Below are 25,957 nucleotides of genomic sequence, written 5' to 3' on the forward strand. Positions count from 1 at the left end.
ATAAGCAGAGATCTTAAATACAACAAAAACAAAATCTTAAATTAAAGGGTGTAATATATTTGCTCCATAAAAAAAGCATGAGCGTTTCATAACTTTCATAAGTACTTTTATGAAACATAAATTAAAATGTAGTGTATGTGTTTAGAATTTAAACTACTTAAATAGGTTTCAACGACTCTGTAATAATGGGTGGCAATAAACAATACATAATACTTAAATACACTTAATTTTTCAGGTTATAAACTCCAAGTAAAAAATTGTAGCTTCAACATAATTATATATGCGTTTTCTGTTTTGTTAGGGCTTTGAATACATGCATTTCAATTTGTGTTTTTTTTAATATATATAAAACTTGTTTAATGTTCAACACATCTGAAAATAAATGTATGCTTGTTTTAAATCTATACCAATCCCATAATATAATAACATTCATATTGCGTAGTTTACTATAAAAAAGAGATGATATGTACCCGATGGATATTGTTAGGAGTGTGTGTGCAATACGAACGTCTGCACAGTATACTTTATTGTTGATTTTAAAATACATTTAACTTTTTTTGCCGTGGCATATTTGAATTTAAAGCATTCCTATCGTCATTTGGTAAGATTGAAACAATTCAGAAGAATCTTCCCATTTTAAATATACCAGATATCAATATTGCTTATATCTAAAGTGAAAAGTAAACACTTCTATATATGTGCGATGTTACGCTTATTATATCGACATAGAGATAAACAATATACTTGAAATTGTAATGTGTATGTCTTATCTATGTAGTGATACTGATTTGACAATATTTGTTATCAAACACATATCATTTCATTTGTTTTGCTCGAAGATATGCATATTCTTAAGAAAACTACAGCTATGACAAAGATATTAATGGTTTGTTTCATTAATTGTCTGGATAAAGGTTCGGGTGAGTATTGTTAGAACTGTTAGAATTTTTTATTATGATCATCATCGCCTTTTTAGGTCTTTCACCAAAGCTTATTTATCTTTAACTGCTTTATATTTACTTTTCGTTGTGTGTATCATAAAGACATGCATAGTCTGAAGATAACAAGAGCAAACACAAAGGATTTATTTGGTATTTCATTAGTTTTCTGGATAGAAACATTAGTTATAGTAGTAGTAGTAGAAATGGTAGGAGTACTAGTGTTAGTATTAAAGAAAGTACTTGTTATAGTAGTCGTAGTAGAAGAAAAGGAAGATGTCGTATAAGAGTTCTTATATAAGTGGTAGTAGCAGTGGTAGTGGAAGTAAAAGTGGTAGCAGTACTAGTAGGAGTAGGAGTATTAGAAGGAGTAGCAGTAGTAGTAGTAGAAGTAGTAGCAGTAGAAACAGTAGTCGTAGTAGTGGTAGAAGTAGTAGTAGTAGTAGTAGTAGTAGTAGTAGTAGTAGTAGTAGAAGTAGTAGTAGTAGTAGTAGTAGTAGTAGTAGTAGTAGTAGTAGTAGTAGTAGTTGTTGTAGTAGTATTAGTAGAAGTAGAACTAGTAGTAGTAGAAGTAGTAATAGAAGTAGTGGTAGAAGTAGTAATAGTATTTGTAGTAGTAGTAGAAGTAGTAGTAGTAGTAGTAGAAGTAGTAGTAGTAGTAGTAGTAGAAGTAGTGGTAGAAGTAGTAATAGTATTTGTAGTAGTAGTAGTAGTAGTAGAAGTAGTAGTAGTAGTAGTAGTAGTAGTAGAAGAAGTAGTAGTAGTAGTAGTAGTAGTAGTAGTAGTAGTAGTAGTAGTAGTAGTAGTAGTAGTAGTAGTAGTAGTAGTTGTAGTAGTAGTAGTAGTAGAAGTAGTAGTAGTAGTAGTATAATGTTTCTGGAAGTTACATAAATAATATCTCATTTAAATAATGGGATTGTTTTCTATGAAGGAAACGTTAACTTAAAACAGCATGAATACGTTAAAAATGCTTAAATTAAAGAACCAAGCATAAACACACGAAATGTTTTTTTCGAAAATATATTTTGAGATTTTTCTCATGCAAAAAGTGGGAAAAATCCAATTAGGAAAAACGAAAATTCCCATTTGAAAACGTAAAATCCCATCGGGAAATGCAATAATCCCATGAGAAGACCAACATGAATTTTTAAGTAAAAAACGAATTTTGTAAGCAAAAATAATTACTTATAAATAAAACAATCTGACTTTTAGCGCATACTTTATCTTAATAAAGCGAAACTTTAAGATAAAGGGTTCTTAATTTTGCGAAATGTCGGTTTTGCAATTTTTTTTCTGTATTCGTTTGTATAAATTAGAGCTTATTTTATTTAAGAATAATTTATATCGCAGCGGGAAAGGAGTACTACTTACTACTACATAATCTATTCTATGTTTCAGGTTTATGTAATCAACAAATAGCTACTATTGGACATCAAAATGTTCAACTAACGTTTAATTACTCATGGAGTAGTCAGGAACTTAAATCAATTGAATGCAATAAAGACCAGACTATCATAGGACGATGCGTGGCGCTCAATACGTCTGACTGTTCCGTAGAATTAACAAGCGTTGGCGTTTTTTATATATCTTCCAACGACGAATTAACTTCAATTATTGTGACCATATCAAGGTTCAACGAAACGATGTCCGGTACATACAGCTGTTTCAAAACAAAAAAAGATGATATGAAGAGTGTTTGTTTAGCCGCAGGTACAAATTTTTTTTTGAACGGCTAATTCGACATAACACGACTAAATGAATACAATGTCTTAAATGTCTTTTGAAATCTCAAGCACCGACTGTTAACACGCGTTTATTTAAAAAAAAACATACATTTTGTTTGGTAAAGCAAATAAGTTTATCCAAACAATTATATATCCCCATTTACCCTTTTTCGTTATAGACCAATGAAACGAAATGATAGTCATTCGTTTGTATATTAACCAGGTCCCGCTACCATTACTACTGCAACTACACAAACCGCAACATCACATCATGCACCAAATGCTTTTACAGAAGTAACTAACTCTTCAAACACTGCTGCCAAAGGTAAATGTTTTTTATTGTCTGTTATTTGAAATATCTCATATTTTTTAAATTATAATACTAGTAATTATCGAGGATAGTCATTTGATTGAATGACGCGCAATTATCATGATACTTTATACAAGACTTGAATTTTCATATAAATACTTATGAAAACAACGTTTGTAGGTTGGTGTTCATGATATTAGCGTGCATTTGAGTTTTGTTTTATAATATTTATATGCTTGATTTCGATATCGTAAGACTGAGATGGTGTAAACGATCGCGGTTGAAAATATAACATATTTATATACTGATATGTTGGAATGATTTGAATACTAAATGATTTGTCACCTCTTTTGTTTATTATGTTAATTAATGATATTGGTGAGCATTTGAGTTCTACAAACCTTTGTACAAACGATGTTGATATGTTATCTATTTTTATGTTAATGTTTGCCGATGACATTGCAATTTTTTCAACTGATCCCCATAGTCTACAACACCAATTAAATTGTATAAATGAATATTCTAAGAAATGGGGTCTTTAGGTAAATGTAGGGAAAACTAAGGTATGCATTTTTCAAAAGTATAAATATAGAAATATTCACACATGGGAACTCAACGGCGACAACATTGAAATAGTAGATGTTTTTACGTACTTAGGTGTTAAATTTTTCTATAACGGCTCACTTAAACGTGCAGTTGAATCACTGAATGAGCAGGCTCTCAAAGCATATAATCACCTTATTTCAATATTCAGTAGAATCAAATTAGATATTAAAACTAAGTTGTTACTGTTTGACTCAATGGTAGCACCAATAATCACGTATGGCTGCGAAGTCTGGGGAATTTACGATATGCCTGAGGTTGATAAACTGCATTTAAAATTCTGTAAACAAATACTTGGGGTTCGTCAACAAACATCTAATGCAGCTGTACTAGGTGAACTTGGTCGCTTCCCATTGTCCATCATTTGTAAAGAACGAGCTCTTAACTATTGGTGTAAAATCATGAGATCACAGAATACTTTGATAACTATAGTTTTTAATACATTAACCTCTGACGATGCATGCATGAATATTGATAGAAAACTGTGTTGGCCAAATGCTGTTAAAACTACACTCTTGATGATCTTGGTTATAGTAATGTATGGTTGCACCAGTATCACGAAATTGATTATATGTGTATGCTAAAACAAAGAGTCCGTGATGTTTACATTCAAACTTGGTTTGAATGTATACAGTCTCAAAGTAAGCTAAAATACTATATCTTATTTAAAAAAGAATTTTGTTTTGAAACCTACTTGAATTGTATAGACAATGAAAAGCATAGAATTGCGTTGAGTAGATTCCGATTGTGTTCGCATCACTTAGAAATAGAAAGAGGAAGATTTAACAATATTAACGTTAACGATCGTAAGTGTAAAGTGTGTACATCTGATATGATTGAATCTGAATTTCATTTTCTATGTATTTTCTAAATATTTCGAAACAATTATGTCAACAAAGTCTGTAAAACGTATCCGTAAAGTATCGAAATTTATATATTTTGCAATGTTAAAACGAAAAGAAATCATTGATTCGTCTGTTGCTTCCTAGTTTTCTAAATTCCTTCACATAATAAACATTGTGTTTTTTTGTGCTACATTTTCATATCTATTTTGTGTGTTTTTGTGTGTGTGTGTGTGTTTTTATAAATATTATCTATCGAGATTATTTGTATGCTATGATTTAGCCAATCTTCATCTCACTGTGTATATGTATTTATCACATGTAATGCTGATTATGCGAATAAATAAACCAAATTATTTCATGGCGGCTCAAAATTTCATTATTAGAATATAAGCTCCAGAACCAAAATTATTTATGTATTACTTCAAAATAGATGCCAGTGATTTGTCCCATTGTATCGGAGTAGTCATCGGATCCGTGGTTGCATATGGCATGGCAATATCAGTACCAGTCAGTGTATGGTGTCTAAAGCGATGTAAGTTTTTATAGGAATTGTACTAGTATTGATTATTGTTAAAACCCAAGTAAGAATATTGTAAAAAAAAATAGCTCCAAAGTATTCATAATGCGACAAATTGTTTTTAAACGTGTACGGATATACCAGCTCAATTCTAAATTATGCAAGAAGTGTCCAATAATGTTGTACAGTTATGTCTCATACATTATTAATATGCGATATCATTACGCAACATAAGTCTTATAAACACATATTGATTGTTTTATAGCAGCGTTATAGGATCACATAGTTGAGCAATGGCGCATATGTCTTCTGTGAAAGTTGCTTCTGTTTTGTATGTTTGTTTTTAATTGCACCGAGAGCAATTTCTTGTTTCCAAAGCCGTCTTTTCCCACCTTACCAGTGCACGCTTATAATTTAATGTCTGTTACGTGTGTGGTACTTAATTTTAAACTATACAAAACTAAATTAGTTCAGCAAAATCCGGTCAATTACGAACAATATTGATCCTTTGCAAATGTAACACCATAGAGATAATAATCAAATTGTAGGGTCTTAATTTAGTGTCTAAATTACTTAAAATGCTTACTGTCTTGTTTCTTCTTCAATATAAAGAAGTGAAATTCCAGCTGAAATTCAAGCCATTTTTTCATGTTTTTATTATTGGTTTACAGTGAAATCGGACTTAAAATGATGCATGCCAGCTTGCTGGTCTCTTCGCTTCTATTCATATAATTAATAAAGTATTACTTTCTTTGGAGCAATGCCGCAGGAAAGCTGTGGTTTCTGTAATAAAATAAAATGTTTAGTTTCGGTTTTATAATTATACACGTATACGTAAGCGATTATAAATAACGATTATATGTAACTAAAGTATTGTGTGATAACGCATTTAAGTGGTGTCTGCAACTACGTTCCAAAATCATAAACGTTATATTTTAAATGCTGCTGCTGTGTTCGATTTTATTAAAACAAATATATGTGTTTACAGGTACTCGTAAGGCAATCGAAGCAATCAAAGGGGTGAGTTAGATGTGTGATATTGTTTTAATCAATAACTTATCATAATAGTTTGCTATGCACGGCAACTGTAAAGGGCATAACCATGACTAATACGTTGTTGATGTCTTTTGTGTTTCTGTTTCTTTTACGAAAAATAAGATTACCGTGGAAATGTATAAATGAATGGTTAACCTGTATGTCTCAATCGATCAGAGACATGGGTGCTTGGAAAGTATTAATGATAGAATCTCCGTGCATGCAAACAAATGATAACAGTATTTTGGTGAGTTTTAATTATCTGATCATAGCGCGCGACTTGGGTCGGCTATAGTAAAAAATCCCTCTGGTAAAAACACTCTTGACGGAAGTGTTTTTGTGTTGTTAACGATTTTATTACATTATTATTGTTGCTAACTGCAGTTTGCGACCAAAGATGTCGTATTAATTGTGTTAACAGTTTCCCATGCTTACTGGTTGGGGAATTACAATTGAAAACCAGCATATTGCATGTTAAGTGATTTTATTCAAACGATTGTTTCAGAGTTTACAAGGAGCACAAAGTAAGATAAACTCGACATCGTCACAAGGAGATTTACCACACAATAAGGCAAGTGACCTTTTTATATGTATACAAGACAATCCAAAACACATAAGACATCACACACAACAATTAAGTTGCTTATAATTGTAGTCATCGCAGAAAAGGAAGAAACGCGATTTAAAGGGGAGTATAATATTCAATAAAGAAAACACTTTATCATAAAACACTCACATATAAATAGAAGTGAACCACATAATATTGCCAATCGAATAATATAGACATAGTTAAAATATTATAGGTAAATAATAAGAATATTATGTTAAATTTTCTTAGTTTAAGAAGAACTGCAACTTTGTTTGAGGGAGAATATAATATAATAATAATTCAGTAAATACAAAATCAGCTAATGTTCAAATAAATAAGCGTACAGAACGGAGTTAGCGTTGTACTATTTTAAGACTGTTGAAGCTCAATATAATTAAGATTGCCCTTTTCGCAATTTTATGATGCTATTATTCGAATTGTTCTTGGAGATATTGCTCCTGTTATTGCTATTTTATGCATCGTTTATAACGAATTATCTCCTGAATTCAACGTGAGTTTGATCAGATGTTTGTGTTTGTCCGTTTGTTGTGGATTGTTACCAAAACAACCCGTGATAATTCTCAATTAGAATAAAAGCTATTTTCAAATCCATAATTTATAAATACAACATAGTGAATTATCAAGCAGGGCTTCATATATGTGTGTGTCTCTTCTTAAATGTGATAAGTTCATTGGTTGATGTGTTTGACTATTTCATCTCAATAATTGTATAAGCATAACAAAAAGCATTTATGTATATCCGATGTAAAATATCTCTCACACAGTAAAATACACTTGCATACACATATTGCAATACTGTTTTGTAAGTTTATAAGAACTTCAACCGCTTTTAAGCCGATCTATTCACGTTTTAATATGCCTCGTTATTGATTTTTTGTAGCGGGAAAATGAACAAGAATCAAGCGCATAAGCCGCACAGCGTGTATGATGTCTAAACTTTATTTGAACAAGTTTACTCGGTTTGTATTAAACGCTCTTCTCACGTTTAAATTATGTATTTTTGTGTACGATGTTATGTCCTTTTGATAACATTTCTGAACTTAAATATATTTTTTTATCTTGCTTGCAAGTACATAAAAACAAAATATAGTGATAAACTTAAACGCTATGCTATGAAATGCTAAAAAGGAATGTGTGTTTTATCAGGAGATGTGTAAAGTAATTTCAGAGCGAGCTTTTATTTTTGTAAACTATCTTCTTCACATTTCTTATAAACCATGACGTTTCATTGGCGTTGTATTATTATTATTATAATTATTATATTAATACTAATTTTTATTATTAATATTATTGTTTATATATTTATATTTTATGAGACGTGATTTTTAGTTTATTTTTTATTTATATATTATACGATATGTACTTGTAAACTAGTTTGAAAACTTTTTATATTGCATCATTTAGGCTTGAAATTTTAATATACAAACGCTATAGATTGTAAGGCAGACAGACAGACAGACAGACAGACAGACAGACAGACAGACAGACAGACAGACAGACAGACAGACAGACATATACATTGTACAGCATCATCACATTTGAGAGTATGATTCCCTATATATTTTATTGCAGTTCATCAATGTCAAATATACTATATATATAACTGGAAGTCTATTTTATACTTAAGGATTTTTCCCAATTTTGTGAATTTTGTATACACCAAAGCTTCCTACTGAATATGGTGTGTTCCTTATTTCGAACACCATGAGGTATAATTTGGGAGATCTGATGCTCATCAGCCTTGCATAGTTCATTACATTTGTAAATACGGGCCAAGCGAAAGGGTGAACGAAGCAAGAATGAGTTTAGTTCAAAGCCAGCCTGAGATTGATTATTAAGTCGACCTTCACAATTTCTCTACCAAGATAACTTCAAACTGTCTTCTTTAATTTAACCTTAGATAAATGTGGGATATAAATTAATTGAACCTTACCTTAAATGAATGTGCAAATGTGTGTGCTTTTGTACAAGATATGTTTATGTGTTTGTGTAAACAAATAAGTAAAACAATATTTATATCTGTGCTATGTAAATGTGTGTGTTTTTGTACAAGATATGTTCATGTGTATAATAGTGTGTACAATTTGTATTTGTTATAAATATTAAAATACATAACTTAACACATATATGAATCATGGTATCACATTCTTTATAACTAGTATACATATATAAATACATAACTATATAAATAAGTAAAACAATACCACATGCATATGTGTACTATGCAAATGTGTGTGCTTTTGTACAAGATATGTTTATGTGTATGTGTACATAAATAGGTTAAAAAATAATTGTAAGTGTGCTATGCAAATGTATGTCAAAATTGTGTGTCTATTTATTTTACTGTAGATCTATATAACTTAAATGGTATTCAAACTTGTTGTCACATGTTACACTAAGAGCTTTTCATATAATTAAAACAAATTTCTGTTGATCAATTGAAATTATCCATAGAATTACATTAATGCATAGAAACAAGTAATTTAAAAAACATTATACCATAACCATATTACACAATAATTTACATACAATAAATAATTTAGAAGGTGCTGTTTTCCAATAATTTGTGTAAGCAATTTCTAAAATTGTGTCTCTTTTTTCCTTTTTACTCAAAAATACTGTGAATATACTGTGTGAATGCAATATATGACATGCAAATTGTGTATATGTTATGAACAAATCCATAATAACTGTGTGTTTTACCATTAGAATGCCAATATGTGAAACAATGTTAAGTAAACTCATTCTACCATATACTCACTGACTTTTTACCTACAACAATGCAAATATTTGCCTATTTACTAACATAATGTGATTACTCCTACTCCAATGTTTGTTACAAATGCCACCCAAATAGTGTAAAAGTTATGTAAATTGTCAAAATTGTGCGTTATTCTTATTGTATGTAACTTAAACTGTACCCATATTTCTTGTCATATTGTACATAAAGAGCTTCTTATATAATTAAAATGAATTTATGTTTAACAATAAAAATTACAAATAAAATAACATGAATATGTCAAAACAATTTATTAAAAAGAAATAATACTAAAGCCATAGTACAAACATTTTTACTGACTGTAAATAGTTTACAAGGTGCTGTTTTTTTCATTAATTTGTGTGACCATTTACTAAAATGTTGTCTCATGTTTTCTTTTTTTTCAAATATAATATGAATATACTGTGTAAATGCAATATATGACATGCAAATTATGTATATGTTAAAAACAAATCCATAATTACTGCGTGTTTTTCCATTGAAATGTCAATATGAGAAACCATGTTAAAGTAATGAAAATTGTTAAAATATTATTTTTTTTCTTCAATACCAACATAACTTTATAATGAAAATACATTTTAACATTGCCATATTGCATGTATATACCTATAAAATGTAAATGTGTACTCCATGAGGTTCTATTTACAGTTCGAAATATAAAAAAAATAATTCAATAATAACACTTACATGTAAATGTATTATACCACAACCAGGTTTACTTCTTGCTTAAATAATGCTAATGTAGTTTTACAACCAATTTTCTAAATTAAACTGGTAAAAAACTGCTTATATTTACGTTTTACACCAAATTTTCTAAATTAACCTGGTAAAAAACTGCTTATATTTATAAATTTCCTTTCCCTAAGGGGTTATCTACATAACTCATATGTTATCGGTACTATAAAAAATACTATATTATTTCAAAATTACTAATGTAACTTCTAAAAGAAATCTTAATATCATCTCATGATAAGAAATTATTGTATAAGGATATATCTATTGTCAACCATCAAACAATACTGCTCTGCACTACACCTTTAATAGACATGCTGTTAGCATTATGCATACTGTATTTAAACTTTTCCTAAATCTGTTTAGATAATAAATTGCATCACTGCTAGGTTCATGCACAATATCATCCACATAATTGGTTTCATTGACACACACAATAAATCAAACTAAAATAAACCATGAACCATTACACATGGCAGGTAACTTGTTGTTTTTTACTTCATTGTTGACACAAGATATATCTTGATCCATAGATTTCTAAAATCAATCTGTGGATATGCACATCTTATAAAAAATGCAATCACAAACTTTGAACTCAATCCGATAAACATGATTATAAGCTAGCATCTTTACAACAAATAAATAAATCACCTAATAAACAATTCAAATAATCTTGGACATTTCGCTTTCAATTTCCAAGATTGTTTGATATTACTGTTCTTCTATCTCAAAAAAGCATTGACCCACTTCCATTCTCTTGTAACATTACAAGATTATGACAAAAGTGAGTCATCTAATTATTTCACTGCACATAATGAATAAAAAAACAACTCAAAACTGAAAATAGGTACTGAAACTACAAGAATTACATTCAAAATGTGCATAAATTAAAAACAAATTATTTATCAAATCTATTGAGTTACCCTCCACATTGACAAATATGTATCTTGCTTATATAAGCCTGAGTTTATTAGATAATAAATACTAATGGTGTACTGGAGTACATAACAGATGACACCATGTTATAAAATAATAATCTATGACCATGGTGTATAAAAATGGTGCATAAAAATGGTGCATATTAAAGTTGTGTTAGGTAAATGATGGTTATCAGTAGTTGATAACAAATGGTAATTATGTACATAGTATGTATATTATATGATAAATCTTTCATGGTGTATATGACACATGGTAATGTTGTACAAGTCACTCAACAATATGTTATGCATGCATGTTTCTGTATTGATTTCCCCAAGCATTTATTTTTGAACATAAAACTGGTAAATGTTTCAGATACTTCTTTTTAGTACATATTATTGGAATTAATATGTACCAAGTAAATGGTAATGATGTACAAGTCACTTAATAATGTGTTCTGCATGTGTGTATTGATTGTGTATTTTCTTGCACTTATAGTTAAGCATAATATAGGTGTTAACTTACTCAACAAATATTTAAGGTGTATATGATAAATGGATATGTTTTATAAGTCAATTGACAATATGTTATGCATGTGTGTATTGACTGTTTTCTATCAATCATATATGAACTTGAACATTTCCTGGGTGACTGTGTTATCTCACTTTGTACAGCAACTCAATTATTTGGAACCTTTGTAATCTCTTGCACTTATACAGTTTAACCCCACATACTGGATGACCAATTGTATATTTGTACATCATTATAATTAATTATTACTTGTGAAATCTCAACACTTACATATTTGAACTCCAGTTATTGGTTGATTTATCTGTTGTTGTACAGCAACTTAACCTTTTGTGTACTCACAACCACTCATATATTTCGAAACTCAGCTTCCAAATAGCTTATCTTGCTTGTTAGGATATTTGTTTAGACCTATTGTGTTGTCAGATTGACTGATTGCAAGTAAATCCATATGCTAGGTCAATTAATCAAGCAATTATCCAACATATCGAAAAGCAAACATCTACTTTCTACTATGATTTGTAAGATCTTACCAGACTCGCTTCTTGTAAATATATGTCCAAATGTTGCCTTAAATTGTGGTGTGCAATTAAGCCCACATCAACTGGTAATCCATCCACGAATAAATAAATCCACAAGCTCGGAAAATTAAGATTAACACTTTGGTGAATACACACATCCTTTTCTATTTTATTTTGTAAATGCAACTACACACATTTCATAAAAAATCACCCAATAAGATGCACTTTTCAATATCAAATTCCCTGAAGTTACTTGTAAACTCGTATTAAGAAAAAAAACACAATTAACACGATCACTCACTCCTAACTTGTGCCTAAATAGTAATCTACAATCTTTCGCCACACACTTAGTGCACATGTATTCTTTCAGCTTGCGGAAATCGTGCACATTGTACAAACACAGACTATCCCGTTAACACGCCGCAGTAGCATATAATTCAAGCTTTGTAAAAAGCTTGTCATTTTTCGGTTTGCCCAAGTACTAAGCCCATGTTGCGTAGATCCTTGTACTATTATGTTACTACGCGATCATTCAATATAAGCTCCACTTTCTGTATCATTATACAACCCAAAATATAAATTTATCAAATGAGGTTTTAACATCTCTTTATAACATCAACATGACCAAATATTTTGTTTATTTTGTTATTCTTCTCTTCTCATTATTCCTTTTTCCTTCTTTCACTTCTTGCGGGCCGGGCGCACGATAGCTTTTTCCTCATCCAATTATTTCTTGCACTCAGCATTACATGATGTACACTGACATAGGAGTGTACAGGATGAGGATAGGCTTGTTCCACTCACGTACTATGAAAAGTAAAGGGCTTCAACAAATGAATATGTTCGAGTTAGTTTGCTGGCTGGCAATCCTTCTTCTTAGAGGAGGCGATGTCCATCCAAATCCTGGACCCGACAGCTCCCTTGATATGTCATCGTCTTCTTCGGGTACATCTTTCTCATCTTCAATAAATGATGCATTTGCCCATAATCTAAAAATTGTTCATTACAACGTTCAGAGCTTCCTCGCCAAGAAAGATATTCTGTATGCCGATCTCAACAATTTTGATATTATAGTGTTTACTGAAACTTGGCTTAGCTCAACAGTTGACACTGACGACCTACTTTTCCCTTCTTATCATAAGCCGTTCAGACGGGATAGAAGAAACGATCCCCATGGAGGTATTCTAGTATACGTAAAATCCGATCTCTTTGCCATTGAGCGACCTGACCTACAAAATGATGATCTAGAATGTCTATGGGTCGAACTACGTATAAAGGGAAGGCGTCTTTTATCTGGCTCTTTCTACAGACCACCAAACTCTTCTCCTTATCTATTAGAATGCATAAACGATTCGATCTCACTAGCCGTTGACACCGGTATTGAGAACATTGTTATTACAGGTGATTTTAATCTTGACATGAATAAACCACAGTGCAGGATCAAAATTGACTCCCTTCTTTTACAGTATAATCTCACACAGATTATTAAAGAACCCACTCATTTTACTGAAACCTCGAATTCCATTCTTGACCTTTTTATAGTAACATCTTCCTTAAAAGTGCTAAAAAGCGGCGTTGGAGAACCCTTTCTTAACCAGCAACTTCGATTTCATTGCCCAGTCTACTGTGTCATAAACTTCAATAGAATAGCTGGATCTAATTTTAAACGTAAAATATGGCGATATAAAGATGGGGACTACACTAATCTAAGACAACTTGTGCAGAATTTCGATTGGAACAGTTGTTGTGATAATAATATTGACATATATACTTCAAATTTCACACGTCAACTTATCAGTCTCTGCGAAGTTACAATCCCGAACAAAATAGTTACAATAAGAACAGCCGATCCTCCATGGCTACATACTAATATTCGTAAGGAAATCCGACGCCGCAAACGAGCATACAAAAAAGCCAAGGTTACCAATTTAGACCGACACTGGCACATCTTTCGCCAACAACGTAATATTGTTAACAACCTTGTCAGATCAGCGAAAAAAGTGCACTTTGAAAATCTCGCTAAACTTATACGTGAAAATCAACACTCATCATCCGACTTCTGGAAAATAATAAAAAAATTCACAAATAAAAACACCACACAAAACGAGTTGCCTCCCTTAATTCATAATGGTACCATATATGAGTCACCTCTTGATAAAGCAAATATTCTTAATTCATTCTTCCAATCTCAATCTACTTTAACTACACCAAGTACGCATATGCACAACCTACATTCCCAAGAGCCAGATTGCCCCGTCTTTGAAGATCTCATTATTTCCCGTCAAGATGTCTTGGATTCCATTAAAGTTATGAAAACGGGAAAGGCATCAGGTCCAGACCAAATAAATAGTCAAGTTCTAAAGCAAATTGCATCTGAGATTGCAGGTTCACTACAAAATCTTTTCAATTTTTCTATTAGTAATGGTAGGGTCCCACGGAGCTGGAAAGAAGCAATTGTTTGTGCACTTCACAAAAAGTCTGATCCTCAGGATGTTGAAAATTACAGACCGATCTCCCTTTTAAGTGTTTTAAGTAAATGTCTCGAGAGAATTCTCCACAAATATATTTTTAATCATTTAAGGGCTATTGAATTTATAACCCCATCTCAATCAGGATTCATTCCAAAAGATTCCACTGTCAACCAATTAGTCTCTGTGTATCACTCCTTTTGTAAAGCCCTTGACGAAGGTAAAGAGGTTCAAGCCGTTTTTAGCGACATTTCTAAGGCCTTCGACAGAGTATGGCATGAAGGACTTATCCACAAGCTCCGACTTAGTGGTATCTCGGGCAATCTTCTATCTTGGTTAAAAGACTACCTACATGAGAGGACCCAGTGTGTTGTAATCTCTGGCTGCCAATCTGACCCATTACCCATAAACGCTGGTGTCCCGCAAGGGTCTATATTAGGGCCCCTCCTCTTTCTCATTTATATAAATGACATTGTACGAGATATACACTGTCCAATTCGACTATTTGCAGACGACACCACGCTATATATCATCGTCGACAACCCTGTTGATGCGGCTAATCATCTTAACACTGATCTTGCAAAAATTCATTCCTGGGCTGACAAGTGGTTGGTAACCTTCAATCCATCCAAAACCGAATCCTTAGTTATATCTAGAAAAATCAACCGCCCAATCCATCCCCCTCTCTTTTTCAACGACTGCCAAATCACTGATGTTTCGTCTCACAAGCATCTAGGCTTAACTTTTTCTGATACATGTTCCTGGCATGACCATATTGAATCAGTCAAGAAGAAAGCATGGCAAAGACTCAATGTAATGCGAACGTTCAAGTTTACGCTCGATAGAAAGTCCCTACTATCGATATACACAACATTTATTAGACCAATTCTTGAATACGCTGATATAGTCTGGGATAACATTAATACACAAGATGAAATAGAACTTGAGAAGATTCAACAGGAAGCAGCAAGGATAATCAGCGGGGGAACACGTTTGGCATCCTTGCAAAACCTTTACAATGAAACTGCTCTCGAACCATTAAAAAATAGGAGAACAAAACATAAACTTACCCAATTCTATAAAATGTATAATTCACTAGCACCCCCATACTTGTGCACACTTATCCCCTCTAGCGTGGGAGAAAGATCTGCTTATCCACTTCGTAACTCTAACAACATTCGCAGTATCCAATGCAAATCACAACTTTTTACTCGATCTTTCCTACCATCAACTATAAACTTATGGAACAATTTACCGGAATCGGTGAGAACGGCTCCTTCTCTCTCTGCATTCAAAGCAAATCTTAGCAAAGATAAGAAAATAATTCCCCAGCATTTCTACGATGGGGAGCGGACATCTAATATTCTACATGCGCGTTTACGAATGCATTGTAGCAGCTTAAATGAACATTTGTACTCAAAAAACATTGTACAAAGTCCATATTGTCAATGCGGTGCGATTGAAGACACATATCATTTTTTCTTCAATTGTCCCATTTATACAGAAAAAAAGAGTTATCCTTTTTAACAATCTGTCTAGATTCTTACCCATAACTTTGCAACTTCTTCTTGTCGGTGTTAAAGACGGCTCATATGAAGTAAATTCATTAATATTCAAACATGTTCAGTCTTTCATCCGAGATAGTCATAGATTCTAACCCATTTCTATCTCAGGAACAAACCATATTCTGCTAACGATGCCCCGTTCCCGCAACTGCTTCCTTTATTACCGCAACTTCACTTATTCTGAAACTCTACTCTTCCACTGCTATCCCTTTCCTTCTCCACTTATCAGCTCTTATGCTATCTAATTTGTAACAAATGACTAACACATTGTTCCTTTATTAAACAAGCCTACCCATGTAACTCGAAGACCGGTGTTATCATTTAAGACTGTGATTTGTTTGAACCTGCTCGAGAACACAACCAATAAAGGTCACACAATGACACAACAATCTACAACAATTGGCTGATAGATTTCTTGCCGTCGTCAGTCCAAAATGGTTAAACAATTTACCTGAGTATCTTAAGGATTACCAATCTGATGCCAGTTTTAAATCAAAGCTGAAAACACATCTGTATAGACAATGTTATAAACAATATGGGTACTTGTCGGATTAATATGAAGTCAGCATTTTTATTAGCTTAAATATTATTACGGATTTTTTTTTTTAAGTTCTTGAACATAAATGTATATTGTTAACAAGTTTTCTTCTTAATGCTTATTATGTTATTGGAAAGCGCAATATAATAAGTAAATTATTGTTGTATTATACATGCTATGTACGTGTGTTTGTATTTAAAACATAAAATTTATAAAATTGTGTTCATATTTCATTATCACATTTAAAAAAAAAGACACGCCTGACTGCTTTATTACAAAAACATTGTCGCTGTTGCTGTTTCTTGTGTTTTAAAATAATAAAATTAACCCTACTGCTCTATACATAATTTATTTTTATGTTTCAGAAATGCGAATGCAATTATTTATAAACATCGATATTATTGTATCAAACTATGCATTAAATATTTATTTATAAACAATTAATCTATTAATGTTATCTAAGACTATGCATTAATTTTATTCTGAGGGTTTTAATATAAATTTAAATACACTTCATTAGTCAAAGGGAAACAAACCAAAACAGTTTAACCTCATGCATGATTTACTAACATTAAAGTAATCTAACCCTGGTTAGTTATACACGTGCACGAAAATATTAAGAGTCACGATCGACTCATGTTTTTCTAATGTTTTGGAGGAAATCATATATTTCCTCAGATAAACAATAATGTGTATTGTATAACTATTAATTTACATATTATTGTGACATTTTTGTACTTTTTTGTATTTTTCGCAGTAGTTATTAATCATGCGTTTATTGTATTCAATTTTTCATAGACGAGTCGCCGTACCTACTCTACGTTTATTTATTTTTCTATTGTTTTTTTTTAAAGATATACATTCTTGTTCGTTTGTATATTGATTTAATATTTGTTTCAGCGAAAGCCCTTTCCATAACATCGGAGAATGGTCAAATAATAATGAAAATCATCGCAGAACACGAATCCCGCAATGTACAAACATTTTTACAAGATATTAGTTTAATTACCTATATTTAATGAAAAAAAGAACTGACCATCACCCTCACTTTTAATGACCTGGATCATAACATTGTTTAGAGACTTCACACTATTCTTTATTTTAAGATGCGCTCGTTAAGTTGACGTTGACGTCATCGTCTTTAGCGTATTTGGACAATATAATATGACCATTTTTTTTATGAAATTCACCATTTATATCGGACTCAACGCAACTGGCTGGATTTAAAGCTCTTGTCTGATTAGCTTTGTATTTCAATTATCCACCGAAATTGTAGTTTGTCCACACGTTAATTATTGAGAATTATTTTGAAAACTATGTATCATCCTGCCCACTTCGTGATCATGACTCAATCTTGAAAGAAGTACTTGGAATCCCAATAACTTTCTGATAAAAAATGAACAAGTGATATCATACGCAACTGGAGTCTATCTGAAATGATTAGAGATTGTATGAGTTGTTGAAACGTTGCAGGGTATTCAATTGAAGAACAAATAACTGCATGCTGCATTAAAATTAGACATGGCGGATCATGTGTGTGTGGTTATATTTATATGTTCGTGTGTTGTCCTTGTTTTGACAGACAGTACAGGTAAAATATTAGGATGTGAATTGCTTCTTTGTCTTCTTGATTATTTTTTTAATCAGTTTATCATTCAGTCAATATACTTATTTAAATGAATACATATCTAATAAAAATGACTCAAGTGTAATACAGCCATGACTTTTAATCATAATATTACTGTTTATTTGAAGTTATTAAACCATGAGTAAGTTGCAGTCCTATACCTAAATATATTAGTTACATGTTTGTTATTATGTGGCCGTCTGAAACTATATATAAGAATTCAAATTAAGAAAGAATTTCGTTTAACAGCGTTTCGAAACGTTTGCGTTATTTGTGTCACGAGACGCATCGAAATTTTAATGTTTATTGAATGTATATGACTATTTAAAGCCACACAACTTGAAATGAAATACATGTTAATCAATACATATAGATGCAATTTGAAAGTGTGCACAATTGTCATTAAATCTATAGCCTAGTTAGCAAGTAATTTATTATTTTTTTCAAACGGTACCGCTTTTAAAACCGAAAGTAGGATACGTCCATTTCGACAAACGCGATTATTTTTAAGTTTTAAAGCGCAAAAAATCGGATTTCTACCTTGTAACCACGATAAATATTCTAATTGGCATAGATCAAATTAAATCTATAGCCTAGCTAGCAAGTAATTTGATATTTTTTCAAACGGTACCGCTTTTAAAACTGAAAGTAGGATTTCTATACATATACGTCAATTTCGACAAACGTGATTATTTTTAAGTTTTAAAGCGCCAAAAAGACGGATTTCTACTTTGTTACCACCAGATATATTCTAATTGGCATAGATAAAATTAAATAAATAGCCTAGTTAGCAAGTAATTTTATTATTTTTCAAACTGTAACGCTTTTAAAACCGAAAGTAGGATTTCTAGACGTATACGTCCATTTAGACAAACGCGATTATTTTTAAGTATTAAAGCGCAAAAAGACGGATTTCTACCTTATAACCACCATATATATTCTAATTTGCATAGATAAAATATGTTTCTTATTTATACTTAAATTTTCTATGCCAAATAAGTTTTAGTGGCTTTAAAAATACAAAATTGTACGTTGTATTAAACTTTCTTGATAACCTCAAACGTTTAAGAATAAGCAAAAAGTATACGGTAGATGTTATAAACCAACTTACACTTTATTTTTATTAAACAAATATTGTATGCCATAAACTCATCTCTGTGGATTTCAAAGGACTTATTATGGTTATAAATTAGTGTTCCCTCCCACTTTGATTATAAGTAATATTATTTTGCGCATTATTATAACAAATCAAGCAGATGCTCTTAACTTCCTTGTATTTAGATCAGAAAAAAAGGAGATAAATTCATATGTTTGTAGTTTCAAGTAGGTTTACCTATTTGTATTTTTAACGGTATCGATTATTGGAAATTGCTTGATGCCTGATAATTAAGTGAATACACTCATTTTATTATCATTATTCGGCTTGTTCTGTTGTGTTTATTTTATTGCCCGATTGTGATTACAGACGAAGAATCTCAGTTTTATTTTCATACTTTCAGGCCGCAATTTCTAAAGAAATAATTTCAACCACTGCATTCTTAACAGGAAATGAACATGTTGCACGTATGACGTTTTAATCATGAAGTCATGAGCACTTTCTCCTATCTAAAATACGTTTTTGCTGTTTTCGTTCCTTTGCGCATAAAGTATAGTACATCATTGTATCACGTTGCTTATTTTATTGAATTTCTTTGTAAGCAACCATCTAACGGCAAACTATTCCTATTATCCATTACGGCTTATATTTGAATTAAATTCGCCTCTTACATTCGAATCCATCCGCATATGTTTTACAGTGTAGTCGTCGAGTTCAGCTGACAATAGTGCTTTGGAATGTTTTACGAGTGTTGGTTTGTATTGTGCTGTATTGTGCTGTTTTGTACTGTTTGGCAATCGGTTACTTGCCTTAAATAAAGGACCAACTAATTGTTTTTAATGAAAATTCAATTCTGCTCCAGCAGCTGGAGTTTCACTTCTTTATATTGAATATACCAATAGATTAGGTTTTTATTACTTGCGTTTCCTTTGCTGTAGAACACATCCAGTAGTAGAAGTAGTATAGATAGAAGTATTCGTTTTGTTCCTCTTTTGCTTGTTCTTGTTCTTGTTCTACTTCTTCCTCTTCTGCTTCTTCTTCTTCCTCTTCTTCTTCTTCTTATAAGTAGTAGTTGTTGTTGTTGTATTAGTAGTAGTAGTAGTAGTAGTAGTAGTAGTAGTAGTAGTAGTAGTAGTAGTAGTAGTAGTAGTAGTAGTAGTAGTAGTAGTAGTGGTAGTAATAGTAGTAGTAGTAGTAGTAGTAGTAGTAGTAGTAGTAGTAGTAGTAGTAGTAGTAGTAGTTGTAGTAGTAGTAATAGTAGTAGTAGTAGTAGTAGTAGTAGTAGTAGTAGTAGTAGTAGTAGTAGTAGTAGTAGTAGTAGTTGCTGTAGTAGTAGTAGTTGTTGTAGTAGTAGTAGTATTGGTAGTAGAAATAGTAGTAGTAGTAGTAGTAGTAGTAGTAGTAGAAGTAGCAGTAGTAGTAGTAGTAGAAGTAGTAGTAGTAGTAGTAGTAGTAGTAGTAGTAGTAGTAGTAGTAGTAGTAGTAGTAGTAGTAGTAGTAGTAATAGTAGTAGTAGTAGTAGTAGCAGTAGAAGTAGTGGTAGAAGTAGTAGTAGTTGTAGTGGCAATAGTGGTAGTAGTGAAAGTAGTGATATTATTGGTAGTATATGTAGTAGAAGTAGATTTAGTCGCTGAATACATGAAGTAGTTGGTGTTGATGAAGTAGTAGATGTAGAGGTAAATAAGAAGTGTTTGTTGTTTTTTTGTGGTATAAATGCAAATGCTGCCTGTAAAGTATCATGTTGATAATATTTTGATTTAGTTAAATTGAAAATTCAAAATTTTACAAACTTCGTTTCAGATAACTGTCAAAAGGATTAAGTAGGGATCGCACATAAGCTGTTTATGTTTCCATTCAAGTGGAGTGCACAAGAATTAGAATCAGTCGCATGTGACAAATACGGAACTACGATTGGCCATTGTAGAGGTATAAGCGTGTTCGATTGTTCAGTTGAGCAGTCATTTAGAGGTCTTTACAGCATGTCTTCAAATGCCAACCTTACACAGGTCATTCTCACAATAATCACATTCGATGAGACCCTTGCCGGCGAGTACTGCTGTTCAAAGGAAAGCAAGAAAGAGTCCACGTGTCAATGCGTCCAAAAAGCAGGTAATTACTAATTTGCGACTCAAAATCTTAAGGCCCGGCTATTTCGTAATTTAAAAAGTAGGAATGAAAGGATTTTATTAATGAAAAAAATGCCTCAACAAATTTAAACAAAGTAAAGTGACAGTTACAGACGAGTGTACATCGAATGATTGAAGCATGGATGTCACATATCAAAACAGTTCAAAACAAGAAATATAAACGTGCAATACAAACATGAATGTAAACGTAAAAAAAAACATTCATAATGATTGTTTCAAAGCGGATACATATTTACACGGAAAAAGGTCGAATATTCGTCATTTTTTAATGGTGTGTAAACACAACCAATACTTAATTCATGTTGCGGATGTTTCTAATTTACATATGAAAACCATGTTTTGTATGCAAGTTTATTATGAGATTGAAAGTAATTAAATGTGAAAGAAACATTAATTAACGAACAGCATGAATAATGATTAATTCACATTTATTGGTTTGTTGTTGTCATTATGTTTTTGTTTTCAAAGATTATACTTAACATAGAGATGTATTGATCGCCCAGTATAAGACTATAACCACATGTATATGTTTTTGTTTTAAGAACCACTTACGCCGAAACCAGCACCTTCTACAGAAGCCCCTACTGCACCTGGTAATACTACTTAAACGACTTTATCGTGAATTTAGTATTAAATTTTAGATTATGTACACATACTATTCGGTGAACAATATTTTCATCTTATGGAGTAAAACTTTTACATTAATTTCTTTCGAAATTGGTAAACAAGCCGATGAAACATTAGTGTCATTATATATAAGAATGTGCATACTGTAAAAGCTTAAATCTACAATTCAAACGTATGGTTACTATTGAAGTTCGTCTAATTTATATACAGCTTAAACTTCTATGCGTTAACGTAATCTTAAATGAATCGGACGAAAATATTATTAAATTCTTTTGGAATGATGCGCGATGCAAAATATCTTATCAGTATTTGTCCACTTAGTTTATCATCGATCATGTTTCAAAAATACGTATATTTATTGTCTATGCAAACATATCTCAACGCCTGATCAGACCAAGCAAGTTTTATTATACCAGTTCAATTTTACAAAGATTTGTGCATGCCAAAACAATTAAAAACAATTTTTTAAAGCTCTTGTTTTTATTCTCTTTTGATTTGCAATCAATATAATAATGTTAGTTATCATTTGCACACTTTACACTAGCAAGTATAATGTTTTCATATATTGTTATTTAATATGTTTACGAAATTATTTTATTACAATAATAAACAACTAGGAAAGAAAAAAATGACCGAATAATGTCTAACAAATTCACGTTCATGACCAACTATGGAGGGACGGAGGACATATCCTGTAAAAACACTTTAATGATGAATGACATCCCGAATTCCAACTTGCAAACTTCAATTATAGTATTCACCTTTGATCTGTTTACATGTTTTAAAAATAGCGAAGTTATATCTTGTAATGTATGTTCACCCTTAAATTGCTGTCATTTGTTGAAATATACAGAGTATTTCATCTTAGTTTTTTAACTGTTCTTTACATGTACATTTTATTTCGAATGCTTCACAGCCGGTTGCCAAATATTTAAATACTTTTTCGGAAATTAATTCAATAATAATTCGCCAGTACTTAATTTCAAATTAGCCATTATAGTTTTTATAACAACCCAGATACATGGAGATTTTTCTCATATGACGTTCTTTTGAAACGTTTCTTTTTGTGACTAAGGAAAAGCACCAGGTAATTATCTCTGCGTCACATCTAAGCCACCTATAAGATATGTTTGATATAGTTTTAATTGCTATCATTATCCAACTTACGTTTGATATTATTATCTGTTGTGTGTTTTAACTGATTCAAATAACCAAACATTGTATGGCATATATTCAGTTTGTTAATGAGTAGTAAGAGTGTTTACCCGTGTTTGATATACAACAAGGTGTTCTAAAAGCGAAAATCCTATATTGACACTTGCAGTGCAGACTGTTTAAATTAGTGAGTAAATGATTTAGATGATAGACTTTCATTTTTAACAATTAGCGCTTTAAAATTAAGAACGTAAAACATTTAAAAATCAAAGAGGCACTTATTTTTAAAGGAACTCAAACGAATGAAATACAGAAAGATGCATTTAATCCCAAAGAACGATTCAATACGTGTATGCTGACATGTAAGATGGAGGAAAATTCCTCCTTAGAGGAATGATGAGGCACGCATACTTGTTGAAAGACCTGCGGAATGTTTTAACTCAAATTGTATAACATAGTTATTCATCCTATTGCGCCAATATAACAACCCAACACAAATATTATTTTGTTAAAACGTCTTGAGTAATGGTACGTTTAGATTAAATTTGTAAAAAAACAACCCTTTTTTCAAATGACTTAAATATTTAAAAAAGTGCATATGTTAATATTGAATCTTTAATATGTATTAAGTGCTAACATTTTATTCAATTAAATGACATTGAAGTGCATTAGTTCTAATTTATATGTTGCTGTTTTATAGAAGGCACACAGACACAAGCTTCTTCCACTGGAATACAAATAGGTAAACCATGGCGACTGATGAGGCACGCAAACTTATTTGAAGACATGCGGACTTTTGAAATTAATTGTAGTATATGGTGATTGATCCTATAACGGAAATTGAAAACGAAAAAATCTAATGATTATTCTGTAAAAAAAAGTTCCGAAAGGTTCACACAGAAACGCTTTCTCCTATTTTATTCATGTGATGAACATATTTATTACTATTTTCCTAGACCAATTTATAAACATCAACAAATGTAAACATTACTCGCATGCTATCATTGAAAGCCACCTTATTAGCCAGTTCTTGCTTATGTGTTTTGTTTCGTTATTTATGGAATTTTATGGCATTATTATTGGTTCCCATGTTTAATTCACATTGTGTATGGAAAAATATATCAACGTCAATTTTTTAAAATCTGCAAATTATGTTTGAATGTGTTTTTTAACAATGTAGACGACCAATACGTACATGTAGGGCTTGACAGAAAAGTCTTTCTAATTAAAAAAACTATTGCAAAAACCTTGATACCAAACTTGATTGAATTTGATCAAACATTAATCTTTCATTCAGCTAGAGTACAATGATACGATTATCATGAACAGGTACATGTATTGACCATTCCTTCACCGCATAGCATGAACAGCACAATTATTCATCACCCTTTATAATGTTTGATGCTTATAAAACAGTAGCTTAATCATACTTGCTTACATGTTTCTTTATGTATGCTTAAAGAATATATTTATGTTATGCATTTTGTACTTATTGTTCTTTATGTTTTCGATATTTTATGTTGGTAATTACAATAACGGAATCAAACAATACACTAATACAAGCTCGTCCTCTCTGTTGTCTGTAATGTTGTCTCTGTGTGGCACGTGGGTTGCGTTAGTTTCAGTTAACGTGATATTAATATAATACAATGCTAAAGTTAGAATTAGAATACGCATCCATGCATTAAGTACAATGATCATAACAATCTGTTGTATTCCTGTGGTCGTGTTTCATGTCCTTCAAAAACCTCAAGTGTGCTATATGCGTCCTTTACTATAAAGGAAGAACATGAGTATGAAGTCTGAAAAAACATATAACCATTAAGGTAAGAATGCAGCTGAAAACAAACATATCTGCTTAACAGGTGTATTAAATTGTCGAAAAGTTCATTCAGTATAGGCCTGGTGTTGTACCTTTAATGTAGCGGCGCAATTCAAATATTCAAGTTGATAAGAATATACTTAGCCAAATCGTATCGGTGAATGCATAAATATAAATATCTTCAATGACTCAAAAACTCTACATCGATATAATATTGAACTTGCGTTGTCAGTTTGGTCTAAAATCGCTATGTGTGGTATTTGTGATATTATAGATAGAAGTGATAGCTATTGAAACATGATTATTGTCACCAACGAAGTTTGATTATCAATGTGAACTATTTGGAAAATCACCTCATTTTCGGGATTCCGAAATACATTTTGGTAAAGGTTATTTAATAACATGATATCATAGCTTGTCTCAATTACTTGTCTGTATGTGTTAGTTTATATAAACACGCGGGTAAATATGTTAATGGAGATATGCACATTATGGCGTAAGACGTTAAGTAATATTAATGTGTTTGTATAATAATAATTACATATGCAGATATAGAAGTAGTAGTCGAAGTAATGCTAGTAAAAGTTGTAGCAGCAGGTGTAGTAGTAGTAATAGTAGTAGTAGTAGTAGTAGTAGTAGTAGTAGTAGTAGTTGTAGTTGTTGTTGTTGTTGTTATTATTATAGCAGAAGTAGTAGTAGTAGTAGTAGTAGTAGTAGTAGTAGTAGTAGTAGTAGTAGTAGTAGTGGTAGTAGTAGTAGTAGTAGTAGTAGTAGTGGTAGTAGTAGTAGTAGTAGTAGTAGTAGTAGTAGTAGTAGTAGTAGTAGTAGTAGTAATAGTAGTTGTAGTAGTAG

The 25,957-nt window shown here is 31.5% G+C and overlaps 3 protein-coding genes across 4 annotated transcripts in view; all 3 read left to right on the forward strand.

Annotated features, from left to right (window-relative positions):
* Window positions 1-25,957, forward strand: part of LOC127876444 (ubiquitin carboxyl-terminal hydrolase 38-like) — a 553,141-nt gene that overhangs the window by 491,994 nt on the left and 35,190 nt on the right. The window lies entirely within an intron of this gene.
* LOC127878783 (uncharacterized) lies at window positions 805-11,974 on the forward strand. Its single transcript, XM_052425312.1, has 7 exons — window positions 805-920; window positions 2,337-2,648; window positions 2,886-2,987; window positions 4,851-4,952; window positions 5,926-5,957; window positions 6,478-6,543; window positions 11,966-11,974. The coding sequence occupies exons 1-7, from the start codon at window positions 842-844 to the stop codon at window positions 11,972-11,974; spliced, it is 702 nt and encodes a 233-aa protein (XP_052281272.1). The 5' UTR covers window positions 805-841.
* LOC127876482 (uncharacterized) lies at window positions 7,473-24,848 on the forward strand. 2 transcript variants are annotated; one of them, XM_052421795.1, is made up of 4 exons: window positions 7,473-7,541; window positions 21,155-21,463; window positions 22,044-22,094; window positions 23,984-24,848. In XM_052421795.1, the coding sequence occupies exons 2-4, from the start codon at window positions 21,199-21,201 to the stop codon at window positions 24,103-24,105; spliced, it is 438 nt and encodes a 145-aa protein (XP_052277755.1). In that variant the 5' UTR covers window positions 7,473-7,541; window positions 21,155-21,198; the 3' UTR covers window positions 24,106-24,848. The 2 variants fall into 2 exon arrangements, with proteins under 2 accessions (XP_052277755.1, XP_052277754.1); XM_052421794.1 differs by lacking the exon at window positions 7,473-7,541 and adding an exon at window positions 17,532-18,222.

This window comes from Dreissena polymorpha, chromosome 4 (genome assembly GCF_020536995.1).
Source record: "Dreissena polymorpha isolate Duluth1 chromosome 4, UMN_Dpol_1.0, whole genome shotgun sequence".
Taxonomy (NCBI): Eukaryota; Metazoa; Mollusca; class Bivalvia; order Myida; family Dreissenidae; genus Dreissena; species Dreissena polymorpha.